The sequence below is a fragment of the Leptidea sinapis genome, chromosome 41 (genome assembly GCF_905404315.1).
Source record: "Leptidea sinapis chromosome 41, ilLepSina1.1, whole genome shotgun sequence".
Taxonomy (NCBI): Eukaryota; Metazoa; Arthropoda; class Insecta; order Lepidoptera; family Pieridae; genus Leptidea; species Leptidea sinapis.
In genome coordinates this window covers 6082444-6107139 of record NC_066305.1, presented here as the reverse complement: position 1 = coordinate 6107139, position 24696 = coordinate 6082444, and the positions used below count along the sequence as shown (strand labels likewise).

Here is a 24696-nt window from a genome sequence, read left to right as displayed (position 1 = left end):
TCTGGTGTAAAACTCCGTAAATAATTTATGACACGTCATGGCAGCCAGTAAAATACTCATCACCAATAACAATAGTGATCATCATCATCATTTCAGCCAGAAGACGTCCACTGCTGGACAAAGGTCTCCCCCAAAGATCGCCACGACGATCGGTCCTGCGCTGCCCTCATCCAACCTATTCCGCCGATCTTGACCAGAGCGTCGGTCCATCTTGTGGGGTGCCTATCAACACTTCGTCTTTCGGTACGTGGTCTCCATTCAAGGATTTACTGCCCCAACGGCCATCTGTCTGTCGAGCTATGTGCCCTGCCCACTGCCACTTCAGTTTCTCTACTATCAGGGCTATGTCTGTTACCTTGGTTCACCTACGGATGTTCTTATTTCTGATTCGATCTCGCAGGGACAATCTGAGGTTCGTCACAAGGCCCATAGTGAGCGGCACGTGTGTGTTACGTGTGTCATCATTATCGCTTGAATAATATGTGCTGTCCTGACTGTTCACATTATCACTCCTTGAGGCCTTCCAGCAATGGACGTCTTCCGGGTGGTGATGTGCGTAAGTTTCCTCACAGATATTTCTTCATAAAAGTTTACACTAATGCAATAATAGCAATATAGCATTTTATATCTGAGACCCTTCAGAGGTCGGTTTATAATCGAAAGCATAGTGTATGATTATGATAAGATTAAGGATTGGTCTCCGCTGCGCACCCACTAGATACCGCAGCCGTAGTCGCCAAGTGGGCGTACTCGAGCCAGTCTGGAACAATGTGTGATGTTGACGTGCCACATGTTCTGTTAAACTTTGCTAAAAATTTAAACTAAAAAGCCGACTTGCGTAGTAAAACTTTGTAAAAATAATATACTAAAAGAAATAAGAAAGACACTGGGATCACATATCATCAGTAAATATTTTACATTATATTATATCAATGTAAAATAACACGAAGCTTATATTACAAAATTTGATAGATGCCATTGATTGTCAAGTTGTTAGTTAGTGCGGTATCCAGTTGAAGCGCAGCGGAGACCAATCCTTAATCTAAGTATGTATATAACGTACTATGAGAAAATGAAAACAGAATACATACTTAGGGTACAAATAAGTTTGTGTTAGTTCTAAGCTCTCGTCGTAACCAAACTTCCTTAACACCGTCCATGTTGTTTCATTCCGCCCCCGTTGTATAAACAAACAATGTAAAAATATGAACCCTTTCATTGTAATACATTCATTTTCTATTCCACCAGCAATATTTTGTGCAATGACAGATTTGACTTCATCTAAGACCTAAAAATAGAACCAATAATCTATACATATAAATAAAATTGGAGTGTCTGTTTGTAATATTGAAATAACCGTTTTTTACTACATGTAAATGAATATATACGGTACATATGTACCGTAAAAATGATATTGTGGTATATACCAAAATATCATATTTTACAAGTTTTGTCTGTCTTTCTGCCTGTTTGTTCCGGCTAATCTCTGAAATAGCTGGACCGATTTTGACGGGACTTTTATTGGCAGGTAGCTTATTTAATAAGGAGTAACTTAGGCTACGTTTATTTCAGAAAAATTCTTTTATATTAGAAAAATAAAGTAATGTTGTAATGTCCAAGAAACAGTATAACTCTAAAAATAATTTATATGGGTAAAACAATGTTTGTGGGGTCAGCTAGTAAACAATAAATATATTTTATGGTTCTGTATCTAAATTATTCAGAACCAAAGAAATTGGATTAAATGGGTTTCACTATACTATTCTATGTATATTCAATTGTATGTACTATTGCCAATAGATCAACAAATAGTTAACACCGAGATAGTGAATTCTAAACTAGCCAATTATTCATTTTATTTACAATTTAATTCAGATTTGGCCTAGATCATTAATAAGACTAGATGATTTTCACAGTCTATAATATATTAACAGCATTTAAAAGCTGTGAAAACGTCGAAAAATGTTGAGGTTGACAGTTAACCTCTGTTTGAAGCAAATATGTAATATAGTGTGTATTTTGTATAATATTGTATTGTTCCAGGCTAGAAACTAACCATATAAAATAACGAAATACTCAAAATAACTGCCACTTATAAATTATCCAAATGAAAAAGATTTAAAATTCATACAAAATTTCCATTCATAACATGTCTCTTCAATTCCACTTGACATTGGCGAAATAATTTGCTCCCGACTGGTGCAGCAATATCATAAAAATTTAATTAAATTCAACACAAAGTGACATACAAATCGCGAATCTAAGACGTAGCTTGCCACAAACAATAATATTACACAGTATGTTATGTTTTTAAAGTGATAACCCTCACTTCTAAATTTTAAATATTTTTATTTGTGTATTAATCCTAGAAGTGAGGGTTATCACTTAAAAAACATAACATATTGTTTAGATTTACAAGAGCGACATCTCAAGTCAATTTCCAAATATGCAAATATTGGAGTTGAGCAGGTTATCAACTGTAAAGTAGATCCTGTAGATGAGGCCACAACCTGAGAGTTGAACAAAGCAAACAGAATTTTATAACGAGGCGGTACTCGAACGGTTAGCTCAGTTGGTTAGAGCACCGGCACGGAACGCTGGAGGTCGTGGGTTCGAACCCCGCATTGTTCATAAAATTTTGTTTTTCAAATTTTATTTGTGTAATAATATTACAACAAAACCTGGTCTGTTTTCATTGGTTGTCTAGTAGCAAGAGGCTCTATGTAGACATATAAATTATCTAAGATTTATGGACTCAAAATATTTAGTTATCATTTTTTAAATAAACCAACCAAAGTCATTGACATATCCCAAATGATTTCGAAACTAAAGTGGCAGTGTGCAGGGCACATAGTCTATCGGGCTATATATTGTTGTCTTACAACCCATAACACAGGCTATATGAGTAGTAGGGATTCGCCGGTTCTGGCTCACAGTAGTAGGGATTCGCCGATTCTGGCTCCTCGATTCTGGCTCACTTGCTCGTGATGCCTACTAAAAAAAAAAAAAAAGAAGTTTGGTGTCAAACTGGGGGTTTTGATGTATTTCCGAGCGATTGCGCTGATCCGTTTTTCGATATCTCTTATAGTTTCAAAGTTAGCTTTTTAAATTAAACAGATCCATAATCATTAATAATCACTGGTCATTTAGCTAATGATTGGTGAGCGACTCAATGTCTAAATTTCCATGAACGTGATACAGGTAATTTACTAATTACCTCTATCACATTCGTTACTACGATTAAAAAGACAGTCTCTGTATTTATTATTTATTTTTAAAACATGATTTAAATAAAGTATATAATAAAACATCATTGCAGATTGTATCATTTTCAAAATATTTGATGAAATCATTCAAACTCTTCTTATTAAACTTAAAGTATAGATACATTATGCAGTACTCGCCACACACTGCGGTATATTCATTCTGTACTCTTGCAGTATTGTAGTTATACATTCTGCAATTCCTTTGTAAAAACATCAGCTGGAATCCCTGACGTGGACGACCATATGAATCGAAGTATTGTCCAATACCCTGCTCATCAATGTGTATTGCAACCCAGTGAGTGCCTGGCTTATTATCACTATCTAAATTGCTGACAATATAACAGGGCGTTACAACATATATCGGCAATTGGTTTGCAGCGTAAACATTATTTTTAATACTGGTATCAATTTTGTTCAAATAATTCTGTATCTCGATTGTATTCATATTAGTTGAGAACAAGGTCTTGTCAGTTGCGAGGATTGATTAGTTATGTGGATCATAATAACATAAGCACTCAATAAATAAGGCTTTAATGTATCTTATTCATGTATTTAAAACTTATATGGTTACAATAAAACAAAATATCATTACAAGCGATTCAAATATAAGTCTATGAACATTTGATGAAATTATATTTTATAAATTTTATTATAATATAAAAGCTGATTGAAAACGAACTTTGTACCTACATACTTACGTAGTCATTAGTACAATCTGGAAATGTTGACTCCATTAAACTATCAATAATTGAACTTATCATTTAAGTGCCATTATGTTTCATCACAATATTTAAAAACCTGTACTAATCATAAACAAATTTACTTTTACGATATTTTAGTATAAAATGCTAGAACTGTTCAGAAAAATAATCATTGAAGTGGCGTATTCAGTCAAATTATTATATATTTTGTGTCTTGTGTAATTGTTGAGTGATTTGCTGCAATGGAGGTAAGTTTTATCTATTATTCACTTTGAAATTAAAAAGTAATATCATTTGTTATATTAAGATATGTATGTATAATACTATTCTAAAGCAGTCTTATTGTTGTTGTAGAATGCATTCAACCCAACAATGGAAGAAAATACATATAAAACATTTTACTATCCCTTGTCTGAAGATAGTCAGGATTCATTAAAAGTTCCTCAACTTAAATCCTTGAAGAGGGCCAGCTCAAATGAAAATATAGATGCATTATTCGAAGTGAAAAAAACAAAACAAAAGAAAATATCATTATCAATATCCAGAGCACAGGAGAATGGAAGTATTTACATTACAACTAATGCAGATGACGGAAGAAATGCATCACATTTGGTTAAAATAGAAATCTATGATCTCAATAAAATAAAAAACACGCCTGCACAAGAACAATGGAAATACGCTGATTATAGATTAAAATATTATACAATCGACAATAATGAAAGTTATAAGGACATAAAAAAGATTTTATACAATGTTACGAAGAAAATTTTAGAAACAGAAAATTATAAGAAATATAATTTAAACAATAAGTAGGTAGCTATGAAGAAATACATAAATATTAGTTCAGTTTAGTTATTAGTTTATTTATTCTCTTATACAAATAATATTATTATATTCTCATCATTTGGAAAATTAAACATAACGATATGGAACTCTGCTTTGTATGTAATGAGGTTGAAAAAATGATCAAGTGAGTTATTTTCTTTGTAAATTATTTAGTATTATATTATTGATGAAATGTGGCTAATATCATTCACTTATGTTGTAGTCAACCTGTTCTACAAAGTGGAGGAGGTTTTAAGAGAAGAAGTGCAGTATTACAAGACAGTGAAGACAATGATACAAGTACAAAGAGAGGAAGACAAGGGGAACCATCCACATCATCGGGGCTCACCAGTGTGAACGATGAAATGGTGAACTGTTCTTTATGTCAAATCTTAATACGGAAAAGATATTATGCAAATCATCTTAGAAGTAACCTCCATAAGAATAACGTAATGCAATTACATAGTACTTTAAAAAATGTCACAGTACACGAATCGGCTTTTGGTAATAGAATAATCTCATATAAAATAAAGAGTAAATCCAACCAATTACAAACATTCGAAACACTAGAAATGTTTTTGAATTCTATTAAAAATGAAATTATTTCACTATTTGAGGAATCTGTTCGATTGCTTACAATTTTTAAAGTTAATTTTATTCTGCACGCTAATTTTGTTCAAGAAACAAAAAATATTTCTAATGAATTTGAATTTCAAACATGTAGTTATACTATAATGCAGGGTGAGGATTTAAATTTTTTCTTTTCGTCCTTATGTGATATGTTGATGACTAAAATTAGCACATTTGAGAAAAAAGATAGTGGTTGGAGTCTTAAGAAAATAAATGCATTAGACATGAATATAAACAAATTCAATCCATTACGTGGAAAATCATACATTGAATTACCTAAAGAAATCAAATTAAAAAAAAGTGTTATAAATGTACAAAACTCGGATGATTTATGCTTTAAATGGGCTTTGCTTTCTGCATTATATCCAGTTACTAAGAACTCTCAGAGAGTTTCATCTTACAGTAAATATTCAAATAAATTAAATTTTGACGGAGTTACGTTTCCTGTTAAAATGACAGATATACAAAAAGTAGAAAGGTTAAATAATTTAAGTGTAAATGTTTTTGGTCTTGAATACAATTGTAAAAAGAAAGTACATGAATTAGTTGGTCCATTGTATTTAACAAAATCACGGAAAATTGTTCATATCAATTTATTATTTATTTCGCACGGAACAATTAATCATTTTTGCTACATTAAAAACCTATCGCGTTTAGTAAGTGGTCAAATTTCAAACCATGAACATGCAATCTACATCTGTGACGGTTGTCTTTTACACTTCTCAACAAATGATAAGTTATCAGCCCATCAATTGAATGATTGTTGTCATATTAAAGTGGAATTGCCTAGTACAGAAAAAACTTTAAAAGATTGGTTTGGACAACCAATTTCAAACAATGTCTTAAAATTTGATAAATTTAATAAGATGTTACAAATACCCTTTGTTATATACGCGGATTTTGAAGCTTTCCTTAATCCAATTCAGACATGCTTTAACGATCCATCAAAACCTTATACAACTAATGTTCACAAACACGAAGTTTATAGTTTTGGGTACTATATTAAATGTTCATATGATGATAGTTTATCAAAATATGAAACATATAGTGGTCCTCATTGTACTCATGTCTTTATGAATCAGTTGTATAAAGATTTAGAAGTGATTTGCACAAAGAATTCTTTTGTCATAAGTCCAAAGCCTTTGACTTCCAATGATAATGAAATTATTTCGCAATGTAAAGACTGCTTTATATGTCAATTTAATTTAAATGGTGAATGTGCATTATACTTTGACTCGCATACAGGACATTTTAGAGGAGTTGCACACGAAGTATGTAAGACAAAGTTTAGAATCCCCTATCACATCCCAGTTTTTTTACACAATCTTAGTCAATATGACTCTCATTTTATTGTTCATGCATTAAATTCTATTGAAGGGGAAATTGATATTATTCCACAAACGAAAGAAAAGTACATTTCTTTCACAAAAACGATAAAATTTAATAATCATAAAATTCAATTGAGATTCGTTGATTCGTTTAAATTTTTGCCTTGTAGTTTAGACAAACTTGTTCAAAATTTGAAGGAGGAACAATTTCAAACATTAAAATATAATTTTCCAAATAATAATGATTTTTTACGTCTTAGAAAAAAAGGAATTTATCCATATGAATTTATGTCATCACATGATTCCTTAAAACTTTCAGCACTCCCTAGTCGCGATAAATTTTACAATACATTAACCGACACACATATTTCCGATGAAGATTATGAACATGCCAAGGATGTTTGGCAACACTTTCATTGTCAAAATATGTCAGATTATTCTGATTTATATCTTAAAACCGATGTTTTACTTTTAACAGATGTGTTTGAAAATTTCCGAGCCTTATGTTTGCAAACATATGGTCTAGATCCAGCTCATTATTATACAGCACCTGGGTTAAGGTGGGATGCTATGTTAAAATGCACAAAAATTAAATTAGAATTACTTCAAGACTTTGAACAAATAGCTTTTATTAGATCGGGCATTCGAGGAGGTGTATCTCAATGTAGCAATCGTTATGCCAAAGCAAATAACAAATATATGCGAGAATATGATAAAGACACACCAAACTCATTTTTAACTTATCTTGATGCTAATAACCTTTACGGATGGGCCATGTCTCAATTCCTTCCTACAGGAGGTTTTGTGTGGGTAGATGTCACAACTAATTTTGATGTTCCTGATGATTATGAATATGGTTTTATTTTGGAAGTAGATCTAGAATATCCTATTGAACTGCATGATTTACATTCTGACCTACCCTTATGTCCCGAGAATATATGTATTGGTAATACAAAAGACACAAAATTAGTTCCAAACCTTCGTAATAAAATTAAATATGTGATTCACTACAGAAATTTTAAAGCAATGTCTGACAATGGGTTTAAAATTACAAAAAATTCATAGAATTTTAAAATTCAAACAATGCGCATGGTTACAATATTATATAGATTTAAATACAAACATGCGTAAACTAGCCACATCTGATTTCGAAAAAGATTTTTATAAATTAATGAATAACTCAGTGTTTGGAAAAACAATGGAAAATATCGAAAAAAGAGTAAATGTAAAATTATTGAGTCATTGGGAAAATCAGGGTAAAATTCTAGGCGCACAAGATTTAATTGCTAAGCCAGAATTCCATAGTTTATCTATTTTTAATGAAAATTTGGTTGCAGTTCAATTACGAATGACGAAATTGTTCCATAATAAACCTATTTATTTGGGATTTTGTATATTGGATATTTCTAAAACTCTAATGTACGACTTTCACTATAACTATATGTTTAAAAAGTTTCAAAACAAATTAAAATTATTGTACACAGATACTGATAGTTTAATATATCAAATTTTTACAGATGATTTTTACAGAGATATAAAACCTGATTTACATTTGCGTTTCGATACCTCTGACTATACAGAAAAAAATATATTTGGTTATCCAAAACTCAATAAAAAGAAGTTAGGCTACTTTAAAGATGAAAACAATGGTAACATATTTAATGAATTTGTAGGACTTAGATCTAAAATGTATGCATTAGATGTTGAGGGAAAATTCACAGCTAAAGCTAAGGGGGTTAATAAAAGTGTTACTAAGAATATGAAAATGGAAAATTATAAGACTTGCTTATTTGAAAATAAGAACGAATATTGTTCAATGCTTAGATTTAAGTCAATAAAGCATAATATTTTTACTCAAAGAATAAATAAATCTAGTCTGTCATTTAATGATACCAAACGGTACATTTTACCAAATAATATTGATACATTAGCTTGGGGTCATCATAAAATAGAATAAATATTATATTAAATTTTAAGAATAAATTATTATAGTTTTAAAAAACCAAATGAGAGATTATTGTATTTAGATGTATAAGTTGCGGAGTAAAACATGATGTACTGTATATTGTTTCAATTATAGATTTTTCTGTTTAAATAAATGGTGGTTTAGTAACAGATTGTTTCATTACTATACTAAACCTTAACACACATAGACGTAGTAGATAATGCATCATTTCAATCATCCATTCACTGCAATAGTTGCTGGTCCAAGTGGATGTGGAAAATCAGTTTTCGTAAATAATTTTATAAAATTTTTGAATGATATCTGTGATACAAATTTTACCCAAATCACCTGGTGCTTTGATGAAATGCAGCCTTTATATAATCTCAACCACATTCATTATCTTCAAGGTTTACCTGATTTATCTATGTTTGACGGAAAAAATCCTCAACTTGTAATAATTGATGACCTGATGAGGGAATCAGATGGTCGTATTGTTGATATATTCACGAAAGGAAGTCATCATAGAAACTTAAGTGTGTTTTATTTATCTCAAAATTTGTTTCATCAAGGTAAAGGACAAAGAGATATATCACTCAACTCAAGTTATATAATATATTTCAAAAATCCTCGAGATAAAACCCAAATTCGATACTTATCTCGTCAAGTATTCCCTGAAAATCCGAAATATTTGGAAGATTCTTACAGAGATGCTACCAATGAAGCTCATGGTTATTTAATGATTGATTTGAAACAAGAAACAAATGAATTGTGTCGCGTTAAGACAAAGATATTTCCATCCGATGGATATTGCACTGTTTATGTACCCACAAAAGGGTTTAAATATGGTAAGAATCAAGAAATTTCGATCATTTATAAATGATGCATAGACGTTAAAGACGCATAAAGATTTGTTAATTGCTCTACATAAACTGAAGCCAAAATATCAAAAAGCTTTATTAAAATCATGTAACAAAACAGAAATAAATTACATTTGTGAATGTATTCATAACGTACTGCGGGGTAACATTGAATTGGCCGAGAAAGAAAAATCTAAATTAAAGAAATATAAAAATATTCTTCGAAAATTGGTAAGAAAAGGTACGAATAAAATTAGAAAAAATATAATTGTACAAAAAGGAGGTTCATTTCTACCGATAATATTGGGTTCTATTCTAAGTGGGTTGATTAATTCATTTATTTAAGAAAATGGATAATGCTAAAAAAATGTTACTTATTGAACCATCATTATTGGAGAAGTTAAAACAACCCAAAGAAAATGATACGCCAAGATCTCGATTAGATACTGATATGCAAAATATCTTAAGCAGTGACATAGAAGATCGAAAGAAATGTATTTTATATTTGCAAACCCTTCAAAGCTATCTAAACTTCGTCAAAGAGGATCGACAACCATACCACATACCACTTATAAATGATAATGATTCATATATTGGTTTTAATCAAAGTCATAATGAAATCGATACTGATTATATAAATCATGATGTGAATAAAATAAATGTAGTTCCTTCTCAAACATCAGTGGAGGTTAACAAAAATATTAGAGAAATATACACGAGCTCTGAAATACTGAAACTAATACCGAAAACATATGCTAAAAAAGGTGAACTTTTACTAAATTTGATTTCCTTGAATAAAAATAAAATAAGCTGGGATGAATCTGGTACCGTGATTATAGATAATGAAAAAATACCTGGGAGTAATATTGTGGACTTGGTGAGTGATTCCTTGAGAGCTCTTCAGAAAAGTGAACCTATAGGTTGGGAAAAATTCGCAACAACTTTAAAGGAAATAAAAGTACCACTCACTTATATCGGGAACCCAAAGCGAGTGAATTTTATAAACCATTTGCAATTAAAATAGGTTGAAGCTAAATCAGTACCTGACGAAGAATTTTCTACACCAACAAGTAATAAGTACACAGGGAAACTAAAAAAAAGATCGGACTGGGAAAAATGGACCCCATATTAGAAATAAATAAAATTTATTATGATGCATCACATCCTGCTGGCTACAGCACTATTGATAAATTGTCAAAAGCAATGAAGGGTAAAATGGACAGAAATAGTGTCTTAAAGTGGTTACAATCACAAGAAACATATACATTACATAAACCTGTTCAAAGAAAATTTCCTCGTAACAGATATATTTTGTCTAATATTAATGAGTTATGGCAGGCCGATTTATGTGATATGAGATCTTATTCTGAATATAATGATGGTTTCAAATACATACTTTGTGTTATTGATGTCTTTAGTAAATATGCGTATGTTCGAGCAATGAAAAAGAAAAACTCTGAAACAGTTAAGGAATGCTTTGAAAGTATTTTTGCTGAAGCTAATACTACACCTACACATATACAGTCTGACAAAGGAACTGAATTTGTTTCCAAATATGTACAAAAATATTTTAAATTAAAAAACATAAATTATTATACAACCAATAATCCAGATATTAAAGCAAGTATTGTCGAAAGATTTCAGAGAACTCTTAAAATGAAAATGTGGCGCTATTTTACACACAAAAATACTCATAAATACATTGATGTTTTACAAGATCTAGTGCATTCATATAATCATAGTTTTCATTCTAGTATAAAAATGTGTCCATGTGATGTTAATAATACAAATATAATGAGTGTATGGCAAAATTTATATGATAGAGAAAGTAAGATAAAAACATCAATTAGTATGGTGAATCCAAGAATTCACGTTGGAGATTATGTTAGAATAACAAAACATAAACATATTTTCCAAAAAGGATATGAATCAAATTGGAGTGACGAAATATTCATCGTGTCTACCATAATACACCGATCTCCGTTTGTAGTATTTACTTTAAAGGATTTAGAAGGCGAAGAGATAGTTGGTACTTTTTATGAAAAAGAGTTACAAAAAATCATATTCGACCCCACTACTAAATACAAAATAGATAAAATAATACGCTCTCGATATACCGGTAACAGAAAAGAATTGTTGGTGAAGTGGAGAGGTTATCCAAATAAATTTAATAGCTGGATATTAGCTTCTACTTTGAAAAAAATATGAATAAAGATAGTTTTTATTTAACATTACTAAGCAATAGTTCTATGGATTATTTTCCTGATAATACAACAACATTATTTTCTACGAAACTGCCAAAACCAACAATACTAGAAGGTGAATGGAGGGTTGGAGTAGTAGAATTTTAGTACCCATGCACTATGTTCACCGTTCAAGAACATGAAAACATTATTTATATAACAAAGTTGATGCAAGTACCCAATGAAAGTAAACCGTCATATGTTTATTACAAGACACATATTCCAGCCACAAATTACGATAACATAAATCATATTTTGATGGCACTGAATAACACTCGAGAAAAAATTAAATTTAAGTGCGATGAGGTTTCAAGGATTGTAGTTGCTACGATAACGGATGAATCCATAAAATCTGTAACTCTATCACCTAAATTATGTCTTCAACTAGGGTTCGAACCAAACAGGAACCTCGTTGAAAAAAAATTTGGAAAGTGTCCAGCTAATTTGCATTTGGGTTTACCGTCTCAATTATTTGTTTATTGTGACATAGTGGAGCCTCAAATCGTTGGAGATGTTATGACACCCCTTTTACGAATAATACCATTGGATAATATATAATATATAAACTCAAAATACATATATGGAGCGTACAAAATGCACGTTTTCTCTCCTCCCCATTACCTACCTGTGATGCGTACAGAATTTGATACAATTGAAATAGATATAAGAACAAGCACCGGTCAAAAGATACCATTCCAATTTGGAACAGTGTGCATTAAACTCCACTTTCAAAAATTATAATGTACGGCAAACGTGATAATATTTCATGTCCATATGAACACTATTATACTCACCAGGCCGGATCGGGTATCGGAGTTATTTATAAAGGAGCACCGTATCAAAGAGGTCATGGAATCGGAAGTTTTCTTGGGGGGCTGTTTAGATCTATTTTACCACTACTATCTAGTGGTGTTCGAACTATTGGTAAAGAAGCATTAAGTACCGGTGTAGGTATATTATCAGATATGGTTAATGCACGCCCCATGGAAGATTCAATAAAAACTCGTCTAAAAGAAGTCAGCTCAAATTTGAAACGAAAAGCTGATGCTAAAATAGATAATATCAACATGTTTGGATCTGGGTATATAACAAAACGAAAACGTCGTTCTGCGATCATTCCATCATTGACTGCGAAAGCGAAAGCTATTAAGAAATTAAAATTGAATCAAAAACAAATCAAAGATATATTTACTGATTAAATATGTCATTTTTACATAGTCAGTCTTGTGAATGCATTAAGTCCGAATTGGATTTATTTGCATTACCATCAACTCAAACTAGCATTGAAAGTGGACTATGGATTCATTATAAGCCCATTTCATCATTTGCCGTGGGGTATCCGGCAGAGTAGAATAGACCTCCCTCACTCTTACCGAGGCGTCGTAAAAGCCGACTAAGGTATTTTGACGTCCGTAATATCATCAAGCTTTTGACGTCTCCGATCTTAGAGAAGGAAAACTTGAAATAAACCCGGTATTCTGTCCCGCCGCTTAGGGGCTGGCTGTCAAACCCCAAAGACATCATACAGCCTAACAAACAATTACCGTCGGGAACATGGCTGTAGGAAAAAATACTGTAACTGTACCCCAGGGGGGTACCGGCAGAGCCGGAGAATCCCCTCCTCCTCCTGTATCTGCAGGACGAGGCTGCTCCTCGTATTCTGGGGGGAGCAACCTAACAGCTGTAGGCGGCGACGATATTCGCCATACGTCACGCCAAAACCTAAGTCCAAATTGTTCTCGCCGGGGCGGAAAGTGGGCATCGGAATGCCGTTTTGCGACTTTGAATGTTAGAGGAGGAATGAATGAGAAACTGGATGAAATTTACGAGTTAATGAATGAAAGAAAATTAGATGTGCTGTGTGTGAATGAGACAAAACGTAAAGGGAAAGAGATACTGACGCGCGGCCCGTTCACAGAAATATGGTCGGGAGTTCCAGATGAAGAACATGGCAGTAAAGGCGTCGGTATACTTCTTTCAGAGCGAATGGCAGAATGCATGCGAGAGTATGAGTGCGTAAGTCCCCGCCTTATCTGGGTCCGACTGAAAGTAGGTCTGACACCTCTATTTTTGGTAGGTGTATACGCTCCGGACTCTTCCCATAGTAAGGCGGTAAGAGAAGAATTTTGGGAACAAACGAGAGAAGTTTTGTTATTGCGTAAGTTGAATGAACGTATTGTCATGCTTGGAGATTTCAATGCAAGGGTTGGAGTGAAGCGTGATGGGTATGAAAATGTGCTTGGGACGTTTGGGGATAAGAGTGTGAATGACAACGGCGTATACTTGTTAGATATATGTGTGGAGATGGGTCTGTCTGTGATGAATACGTGGTTTCAGCATAAGATGATACATATGTACACGTGGCAAAAGAAGGAAGGCAATGTTGTGTTAAGGAGTATGATAGATCTTGTGATAGTCGATGAAAGAATAAAAATGAAACTAGTGGATACTAGAGCCTATCGTGGACCAGATGTCGGCACAGATCACTATTTGGTAATTAGCAGAATAAGTGGTTTGTTTAAGCGCTGGCGGCACAGATCAAAAGGGTCAACTACTGAATTAGAACGTATAAAAGTGGAAAGATTGAAAGATCAGCAAGTAAAAGAGATGTATAAAAAGCAATTGAGTGAACGGCTAGAAAAAAGCTGGAGTGATGTTAATGAGGAAAGTGTGAATGATGTATGGTCGGTATTTAAAACCAACATTATTAAATGTGCTGATGATGTATGCGGTGTGAGTAAAAGAAGGCGCAAGAAATGCCAAAATGCCGACTGGTGGGATGATGAAACTAGAAGAATGGTTGAGGAAAAGAAAAAAGCATGGCTGGATGTCTTGGCAATAGAAGCAACAAATAGAGCGAGTGGCGGTATGAATGAAGATAATGTTAAAGAAATCAAGGACAAATATAGATGCGTGAAAGCGAAAGTTAAAGAATGTATAGAGAAGAAAAGGAATGAGAAAAAGGTGAAATATAAGGAACAATTCGGCGCAAGTTTCCGAGATAATATAAAACTGTTTTGGAAACTCGTGAAAGAAGCGCGGGGAACAAATACAAATTCATCTATGAAACTGATTAGGAATGAACAAGGTGAGGTCATACATGAAGAAAGTATGATACTAGAGTGCTGGAAGAATTATTTTGAGAGCTTATACGAGAAAGATGTAAGTGAAAAAGAGCAAGAAGAGATAATAGATATGTTTGTGGACCCGAGTGATGAAATAGGTTTGGATGAAATTATGAAAGCGTTAAGAGGTATGAGGTCGGGAAAGTCTGCTGGGTATGATCGAGTGACGACTGAAATGTTGAAGGCTGGCGATGGACTAATAGTGAGCCTGCTGCATCGCCTTTTTAATTTATGTTGGAAACAGGGCCAAGTTCCAGACGATTGGACGAAGGCAGTGATTGTCCCAATTTATAAAGGCAAAGGCTCGCAGCAGGAATGTCAAAATTATCGCGGGATCAGCCTTCTTAGTGTTGTTGGAAAAGTGTATGCCAGAATATTGATTGAAAGAGTAATGAATGTGACTAATGACAAGGTATGGGATGTGCAAGCGGGATTTCGGAAGGGAATGGGATGTACGGATCAAGTCTTTTCCTTACGCTGCATCACTGAAAAATGTCTGGAAAAAAACCAGAAAGTATATTGCGCGTTCATAGACTTGGAAAAGGCATATGATAGGGTGAATAGAAAGGAATTATGGAAGGTCTTATCTATGTATGGGGTGGACAATTTTCTGATAAGGGCTCTGAAATCTCTGTACAGGGATTCTCAAGCCTGTGTTCGTATTAATGGTGCCTATACGGGCTGGTTTGATATCTCCAAAGGTGTCAGACAGGGTTGTGTAGCGTCGCCTTGGTTGTTCAACCTATTCATGGATAGATGCATGAATGATGTGAGAGAAATGCAATGTGGAATCAATATGGAAGGGTTGTGTGTTAAGTGCCTCTTGTACGCCGATGATCAAGTCATTTTTTCATCATCGGTAATTGAGTTGCAACAAATGATTGACTGTTTGAACGGGAGCTTTAAAGAGAGAGGTTTGAAAGTAAATGCAAGAAAGACGAAAGTGATGGTATTTGAGAAGGATGAAAGGTTGACTGAGTGTACTATCACGATTGAAAATGAAAGGGTAGAACAAGTTACAGAATTCGTATATTTGGGTAACATGTTTACAAGAGACGGAAGATTTGAAGGTGATATTGAAAGGAGAGTGACTGCGGGAAATTGTGTGAGTGGAGCGCTGCATGCCTTTATAAACGGTAAGACTGTGCCAATAGAAGCGCGAATGGCTGTACATAATGGAGTGCTTGTCGCCACGTTAATGTATGGAAGTGAGAGTTGGGTATGGCAGAAGAAGCATAAAAGCAGAATTAACGCAGTTGAGATGCGATCACTGCGTAGTATGTGTGGGGTAAGACTGACTGATAGAATTCCGAATGCGGTAATACGAGCGCGCTGTGGTTTGAAAGAGGATGTTGTGACAAGGACTGAAAAAGGAATGCTTAAATGGTTTGGACATGTGGAGCGAATGAGTGAAGAAAGAATGACGCATCAAATATATAAGGCAAGTGTGTGTGGGCAAGCCGGTCGCGGGAGACCTCGTAGAACATTCGTCGATCAAATTGGGGACGTTTTGAGAAAAGGAGAGGTCCGAAGCACCCGCAACCGGCGAGCATGTATGAAAAGAGTAATGAATGTAGAGGAAGCGCGTGAGGTGTGTAAGGATAGAAGCAAATGGCATTCTATTGTCTCTGCCTACCCCGACGGGAACAAGGCGTGAGTATGTGTGTGTGTGTGTGTATAAGCCCATTTCATCACTTGCTGATGATGGACCAATAGAATTTCAAGTACCTGGGGCAGGTGATGACTATGTGGATTTATCCCATACTTTACTCCATATAAAAGCTAAAGTTTTGAATCAAGATTATACAAAACTGACAGTACCGACAGTTGTGGCCCCAGTTAATAATTGGTTACATACACTTTTCAGTCAACTTGATGTATATTTAAATCAAAAACTTGTATCGCCACCGAATAATACATATGCATATCGAGCTTATATTGAAACTCTATTGAATTATGCACCTGCTGCAAAAGAATCTCATCTCACTTGTGGTCTATGGTATGAAGATACAGCTGGAAAAATGGATGCAACTGATGAACAAAATAAAGGATTTATTAAAAGTCAAGAATTGGCTAGTGAAAGCAAAGAAATAGAAATGATAGGACATTTACATGGAGATTTATTCAACCAAGAAAAATTTTTGATTAATGGCGTTGACATGTGCGTAAAGTTAGTTCGTTCTAGAGAAAATTTTAATCTCATGGCTTCATCAACTGACCATAAATTTAAGGTGTCTATTACAGATGCAACTCTTATTATTCGAAGAGCACGAATCAACCCAACTGTGCTACTTGCACATCAAAAAGTTTTATCATCTACCACAGCAAAATATCCAATCACGCGAGCAGAAGTCAAAGTTTTAACTATACCATCAGGCATTCAGGGGAAAACCCTTGGTAACATATTCCTTGGTCAAATACCCAAAATCGGTGTATAGTCGGTTTTGTGAATAATGCATCCTTTAATGGTAGTCTCACAAAAAACCCATTCAATTTCAAAAATTATGATATTAATACATTTTGTTTATACATAGATGGACAACAGATACCTTCAAAAGCCTTACAGCCATCGTTTGACAATAATATTTTTACTACGGTCTATCATACGTTATTCTCAGGAACAGGTATACATTTCCTAAATGAAGGCAATGGAGTATCAAGAGAGCAATATGCCAAAGGGTTTTGCTTGCTAGCATTCGACTTAACACCCGATTTATCAGCAAATTCTTCAAGTCATTGGAATCTTATAAAACATGGTAGTGTAAGATTAGAAGTTCGTTTTGAATCAGCTCTTACGCAAACAATTAACTGTATTGTTTATGCGGAATTCGATAATGTTATTGAAATTGATAAAAATCGTAATATTTCTGTAGATTACAGCAGTTAGAATATAATAATTAATGTTTGAATCGTTTGTATCCTTGTGTATTTTTTATGTTGATTAAATACTAGATTACCTTATAAATTTATATAATAAAAATATGTATATAAAATGATATTTTGTTTTATTATGGTGAAACATAATGGCACTTAAATGATAAGTTCAATTATTGATAGTTTAATGGAGTCAACATTTCCAGATTGTACTAATGACTACGTAAGTATGTAGGTACAAAGTTCGTTTTCAATCAGCTTTTATATTATAATAAAATTTATAAAATATAATTTCATCAAATGTTCATAGACTTATATTTGAATCGCTTGTAATGATATTTTGTTTTATTGTAACCATATAAGTTTTAAATACATGAATAAGATACATTAAAGCCTTATTTATTGAGTGCTTATGTTATTATGATCCACATAACTAATCAATCCTCGCAACTGACAAGACCTTGTTCTCAACTAATATGAATACAATCGAGATACAGAATTATTTGAACAAAATTGATACCAGTATTAAAAATAATGTTTACGCTGCAAACCAATTGCCGATATATGTTGTAACGCCCTTTTATATTGTCAGCAATTTAGATAGTGATAATAAGCCAGGCACTCACTGGGTTGCAATACACATTGATGAGCAGGGTATTGGACAATACTTCGATTCATATGGTCGTCCACCTCAGGGATTCCAGCTGATGTTTTTACAAAGGAATTGCAGAATGTATAACTACAATACTGCAAGAGTACAGAATGAATATACCGCAGTGTGTGGCGAGTACTGCATAATGTATCTATACTTTAAGTTTAATAAGAAGAGTTTGAATGAATATACCGCAGTGTGTGGCGAGTACTGCATAATGTATCTATACTTTAAGTTTAATAAGAAGAGTTTGAATGAATATACCGCAGTGTGTGGCGAGTACTGCATAATGTATCTATACTTTAAGTTTAATAAGAAGAGTTTGAATGAATATACCGCAGTGTGTGGCGAGTACTGCATAATGTATCTATACTTTAAGTTTAATAAGAAGAGTTTGAATGATTTCATCAAATATTTTGAAAATGATACAATCTGCAATGATGTTTTATTATATACTTTATTTAAATCATGTTTTAAAAATAAATAATAAATACAGAAACTGTCTTTTTAATCGTAGTAACGAATGTGATAGAGGTAATTAGTAAATTACCTGTATCACGTTCATGGAAATTTAGACAGTGAGTCGCTCACCAATCATTAGCTAAATGACCAGTGATTATTAATGATTATGGATCTGTTTAATTTAAAAAGCTAACTTTGAAACTATAAGAGATATCGAAAAACGAATCAGCGCAATCGCTCGGAAATACATCAAAACCCCCAGTTTGACACCAAACTTCTTTTTTTTTTTTTTTTTTAGTAGGCATCACGAGCAAGTGAGCCAGAATCGGCGAATCCCTACTACTGTGAGCCAGAACCGGCGAATCCCTACTACTTATATGTCTAATTTGGTGCAAGATAATTTGTGTAAAAAGTGTGTCAATATTATATTATTATAGTTCAACAAACAGATGGCCAGTGAGGCAGTGGGAAGTAAAAAAGCGCGTACTCCTTCCTTAAAGGCCGGCAGGGCTCCATTACTTGCTATAACGCGGAACAGCTCTGTATTAAAGGGGCACTTTAGCTGTATTATAATATATAATATTATACCTGTAGTTGTAGTGGTGTATCAAAACATTTCTTTTGAAATATTGATATTTCATAGTCATCCAATAATCCATCTCCATCTAAGTCACATACTTTAAATATTCTTGATAAAGCCTTCTTACATCTTTCTGATAACTGAAAAATAAAATTGTATTTATGTTTAAACCCCAATTTTGTATCAAGTGTTAGTTATTCTATACTTTCCTGGATAAAGTATGGTAGAAGTAGATAAGTAACAAACAAAATTAGCCATTGAATACTATAAATATAATAACTTTCAAGTTAAAATGTTCATTAGTAATCATAGCTTTATCCACTGAAAGTTTCTGAGTAGTGTGGGGATTCAGTGAGACTAAGTTTAGTTATGTGTATGTGACTGGTGTACAGCGATCATATATGAAGAAAAAATAACATAACCACTTAGAAAACTTAAGCAGAAGTTCGTTAGTTAATTACTCAACACATGTATCGCAACACTTCACTGCGCGGAAGCATGTATTTAACGCTAGTCTCGGGGAGCAGAAGTAGGAAGGAGGAAACACAGACCTGCCGGCGCCTGCGCTCAACTAACGATAGAGACGCGCATTGCGGTTATGTATCCACACTTCATTAATTTATAGTACCTAATTTTATTACATAATTAGACAGAGAAGCAAGTAATAATATGTTTAAACTCACTTGCAATCAAAAGATAAATTAAATTTCATACATTAAAGTGAATAGTTTCTATCAATTCAATCAAATCAAGCCATCCGCTCAATTCCAAAAATACTTTCACACAATATTATAAAGCAAACCCAGACTGTAGTGTGATCATATATTATATTCAATATGCTTACCTCCTGTTCCTCAATTGAATATATTGGGTGGATGGGGTGCAAAACCGCTTTTTGTGCATTGTAGAACATTTCTGATACATTTGTAAGTGTTTTTGCTGAACACTCTATACATCTGTCAACCTCAGGGTATTCTTCTGCTATGTCCCAAATGTTCTAAAATATTTATTAACACGACATTTATTAGAACATTATGGTTAACATAAATTGAAAGTCTTTAAAGTCTGTGTCATCCAAGATTTGTAACTACATACACAGTTATAGGTGGATCGCGGAGGAAGGGCACCGATTCCAAAAATAACAATAATCGTAACTAGAATTAGATTAATTAATTACTTAGATTATATAGAAATTAGCAATTATTTTTATACTTTTTAGTGCATATTATATCTACTGTTTTGGAATAGCGTTTTTGAAGTCGGTTGTTTTTTGTTAAAAATTTTTTGAAGTGAAACTTCTTTAGAATCATTGTGATTTCAAACCGAATGGAACGGAAAAAGCGACAGGTTAGAGACACAAATACAAAAATGTGTAGGATGAAGCTCGCAAAGAATGAGACAGAAATATGCATACTATTGAAGTGAAAACTTCTTTATCATCATTGTGATTTTAAAGTTGATGTAACAAAAAAGCAACAGTAAAAAGACCAGTCACATCAATTCATAATATTTAACATTGGAGATAATGAGAGAGGAAGCATAATACAATGTTTTGGTACCAGGCGATCATAGTTAAAGAAGAGATTGTCTTAAGTATGGCACGAGTATACCTTAATATATTCTCCAAGACTCCAAGCACACAACATATTACTACATAGACACCAGGAGAACATATTATTATATTAGTGGTGGTAGGAATGTCTTTCATAGCGGTTGAAGTCATGTGTCATCCTAGCAACACATACCAGGAATTCATATGCAGTATAGAAGTTCATGCACCACACAGGTTTCACTTCTGACATGTACTTTGTACGCACTCAATGTTTTTTTTATTGTTATATCTGGGCATTATTACAGGCAAAGGTAAAAGGTGTTCCATTACAGTTTTTTCATTTGTAGATATTGTTGAAATTGAAACTTTGTATTATTGGCACAAATCAGCATGGTTTTCAGCACTTTTTGATTTTATTGATTTCCGTATTTTCTTTAACAGAGAATGTGCATCTAGAAGCTATACTTATTCAAAAGTTTACTGAACACAGTTGCTACACAGAAAATCACTTTGTAACCAAACCATAAATTTAATTAACTTTAACATTTCTCTCCACATTTGCTGACCATCTATGTGATCGTAAACAAAACATAGGAAAGCTCTTTGTGTCTTTGGTGGCCGACTCCCATTGCAATATCTGCATGGGATTTATAGGAATTTCTAACAAATGATTCAATAAAATCAATTTCTATACCCTAATTTGGCTTGACATCAAAAGTTGTTATATCCATATGAATTATTTACTAAAGTGTAGTAACTTTAGTAAATAATTCATATGAATATAAGCAGCTTAAAGCTTTAAATTCAAGTGAATAGCTTAATGGTCACTACAACCAAGGTTATAATAAATTAAATGATTTACAAAAAGAGACCGGTCAGCAGCAATAAATGTCAATTTTCAATAAATCCTTTCTACTTGTTAATAATTGTGATCTATGATCTATTGTTTGTTACCATCAAGCATGCCAATATTACGTGTCAGCCAGGTATAGTGAGCTATTTTACTTAATTTATGAATTTTACTGAATTGAATCTTTATCATAATTTAAAAGCACTATAAATACTTATATTTAAAAAAGAGTAATGTAAAATAAACTGTAATTTTTGTTTTCAGATTTTAAAATGCTTGGTTCCAAATTTAAATAAACTTAATAATAAATATTTCCATTTCATGTGATGTCAGTAGTGAATGATCTAGGTCAATGTGAAGTAGTATCATTTATTTAATTCATATAGAATGACCAACAGAGTGCAATTATTTTAAATCAGTCAACAAAAAGTCAATTAAAGGACCTCACAGATAGCAAATTACTATTTTGAAATAGTTATAAACACTAAACACTGTTAACAATAGTAAGTATCTGGTGTTGATTTTCCAGTATTGATATATTAGGCTTACATAATAACAAAAAACTCAAATACTTACATCAATTATTGAGTAATCAATTAAATCAATTTTGTTTCCAACTAAGATAACAGGCTTTCTGTAATCTTCTGGACAGTGTTCTCTTACAAATGGTAACCAATAAGAAGAAATTTTGTCAAGAGTGTCCTGTTTATCAACAGAGAATACAATACAAATAACATGAGCTTTTTCTATTTCTTCAGCTACTTGTTCAATCGTTTGTTCGGTTACTAAAACAATATACAAATTTCAAGTAAATGTTTTGATAGCGAAATTCAAATACAAAAGGTCATAGATGTAACTCACAGCATATATCTACAATATTAGTCGGTACTTGTTCAGGTGTAACATCTGCGGGAATTGTAATCTCTTCTGCTTTGGGCGGTACATGGTCAGTAAACTCTTCCGTAACTAATGACAGAATTAGTGATGTTTTGCCGACCCCAGATTCCCCTAATAAAATAATACGAACTGTCCTAGGAATTGCTTCATAAACCATTTTTGTGGGATGGCTAATTGGAATATAGCATGTTTATAACTTCAACTATAACGCATCTTTGAAAGGTATTCAAAAATAAAACTGAACTTTCTTTATGTGTTACTAGAAAAATATAATTTGCAAATTAAAAGGAAGTGAAAGAAAAGGCTTTACTTTGTGTACAAACTACTAGTACCGTGTACATAATTTGATATGAAATTTCAAATTTGACTGTAGAAAATGTCAAGAACTCAGATGCACAGGCCACAGACTCACACAGCAGCACAGAACACTATTACTCTAACGACAAATAGTGTTCTATGCACATACTAGAGCAAGAGTAGACGTGTCACGTGTGTCACTCCACACTTTTGGCTCGAAAATATACCTAACGACCTAAACCTACGGGCGAAAGAACTGTATGCACACCAAAGAATATATTATTTACTCTAATGCATCATCAGACTGTCTATAGAGTTCCTTCGAACCAAAATTAGTAGACTTTTTCTTTTTCGGTAGATTATGAGGAACTTGCAAAAGTTCTTAGTAGGGGAAAATATGTATATCATTATATTTCGAAAGATTTTTTTGAGAGAAAATGGCAACCTATCTTAAATTTTACCTAAGGCTGGTTTTCCTGTTCCTGTCCGCGTGCGGAGCTCCGCACAAGCAACTCCGCAAGCCTTGATAGTCATATCATTACGTAGTACACGGATGTCTCCCAGGACTGAAGCCAGTACCTACTGGTGCTGGAGCTTACGGCCTAGCAACAAATTACCATGAAGCCTTAGTAAAGCAGCAACTATATACCAGGTAGAAGTATATGTACTGGACAGGTGCCTTCAAAGGAACCTTGACAGGAATAACCCGTCAAATAACATTGCTATAATGTCTGACATCCAAGCAGCTCCGTCCAGAAGAAAACTGGACATCCTTAGCCAGAGCAACAAAGTTACCATGGCCTGGATACCGGGGCACAAAGACATAATAGGTAATGAGATAGCTGACCGGCTAGCTAAGGATAGAGTCTCATCTCCCTTCATAGGCCCAGAACCATTTTGTGGAGCCGGTGAATCTCTTATCCGCATTGCCCTATGGAATCAAGAAATACTGGAAGCAGCCAGTGGTCCTCGCTACCAGGCCATCGGCAGGCTAAGCTGCACCTAGGCAACTATCAACGTAACCATGCCAAACAATGCATAGGCTTGGACAGGAGACAACTGAGAGCCCTCACGGTGTTCCTCTTGGACCACTGCAAGCTGAACGGGAACCTAGTCAGAATGGGTCTCAGTGAATCAAACCTGTGCAGATTCTGCTGCGAAGCTGATGAAGACCCCATACACATCCTTCTGGAATGCGAGGCCATTGCCAGAATCAAAATACCCTCACTCAAAGCAAAGGATGTGCTCTGCCTGGACCCTCTGAGGATCCTACGCTTCTTAAAAGGAATAGGTCTAGAATATCCCACCTGCAAGCAATCCGCATTTGGCGGGCGAGCAGCACGCGTGATAGGAAACACATGTTAAATAATAACTAAATAAAACATAAAATAATAGGATGCGGGTGGTATGCACGCGGATGAAATTCCGAAAACCCTAAATGGAAATTTACCAATTATGCGTTTCTATGTGAGTCGTATTAGACCGTCATTATCTTTCTAAGCATGCGTTTAAACTACACATGTCACATAGCAGGTACAAACACTTGTAGCCTCGCCGGGGCTTCCATAAAAATATTTTTTTTAATTTATTATGAAGATTTTTGTTGATTAAT

The 24696-nt window shown here is 33.7% G+C and overlaps 1 protein-coding gene across 2 annotated transcripts in view; it reads right to left on the bottom strand.

Moving 5' to 3' along the window:
* LOC126976588 (mitochondrial Rho GTPase) overlaps positions 1–23144 on the bottom strand; it is a 40250-nt gene extending 17106 nt beyond the window's left edge. The window contains exons 1-5 of one of the 2 annotated variants that reach the window (XM_050824985.1): positions 22752–23144; positions 22467–22675; positions 20333–20485; positions 19497–19628; positions 1092–1288 (exon numbers count right to left, since the gene is read on the bottom strand). In XM_050824985.1, the coding sequence (XP_050680942.1) occupies positions 1092–1288; positions 19497–19628; positions 20333–20485; positions 22467–22675; positions 22752–22944 (884 nt within the window). In that variant the 5' untranslated portion in view covers positions 22945–23144. The remainder of the gene's footprint in view (positions 1–1091; positions 1289–19496; positions 19629–20332; positions 20486–22466; positions 22676–22751) is intronic. The other variant, XM_050824984.1, reaches the window with a different exon arrangement.
* Between the last annotated feature and the right edge of the window lie 1552 nt (positions 23145–24696).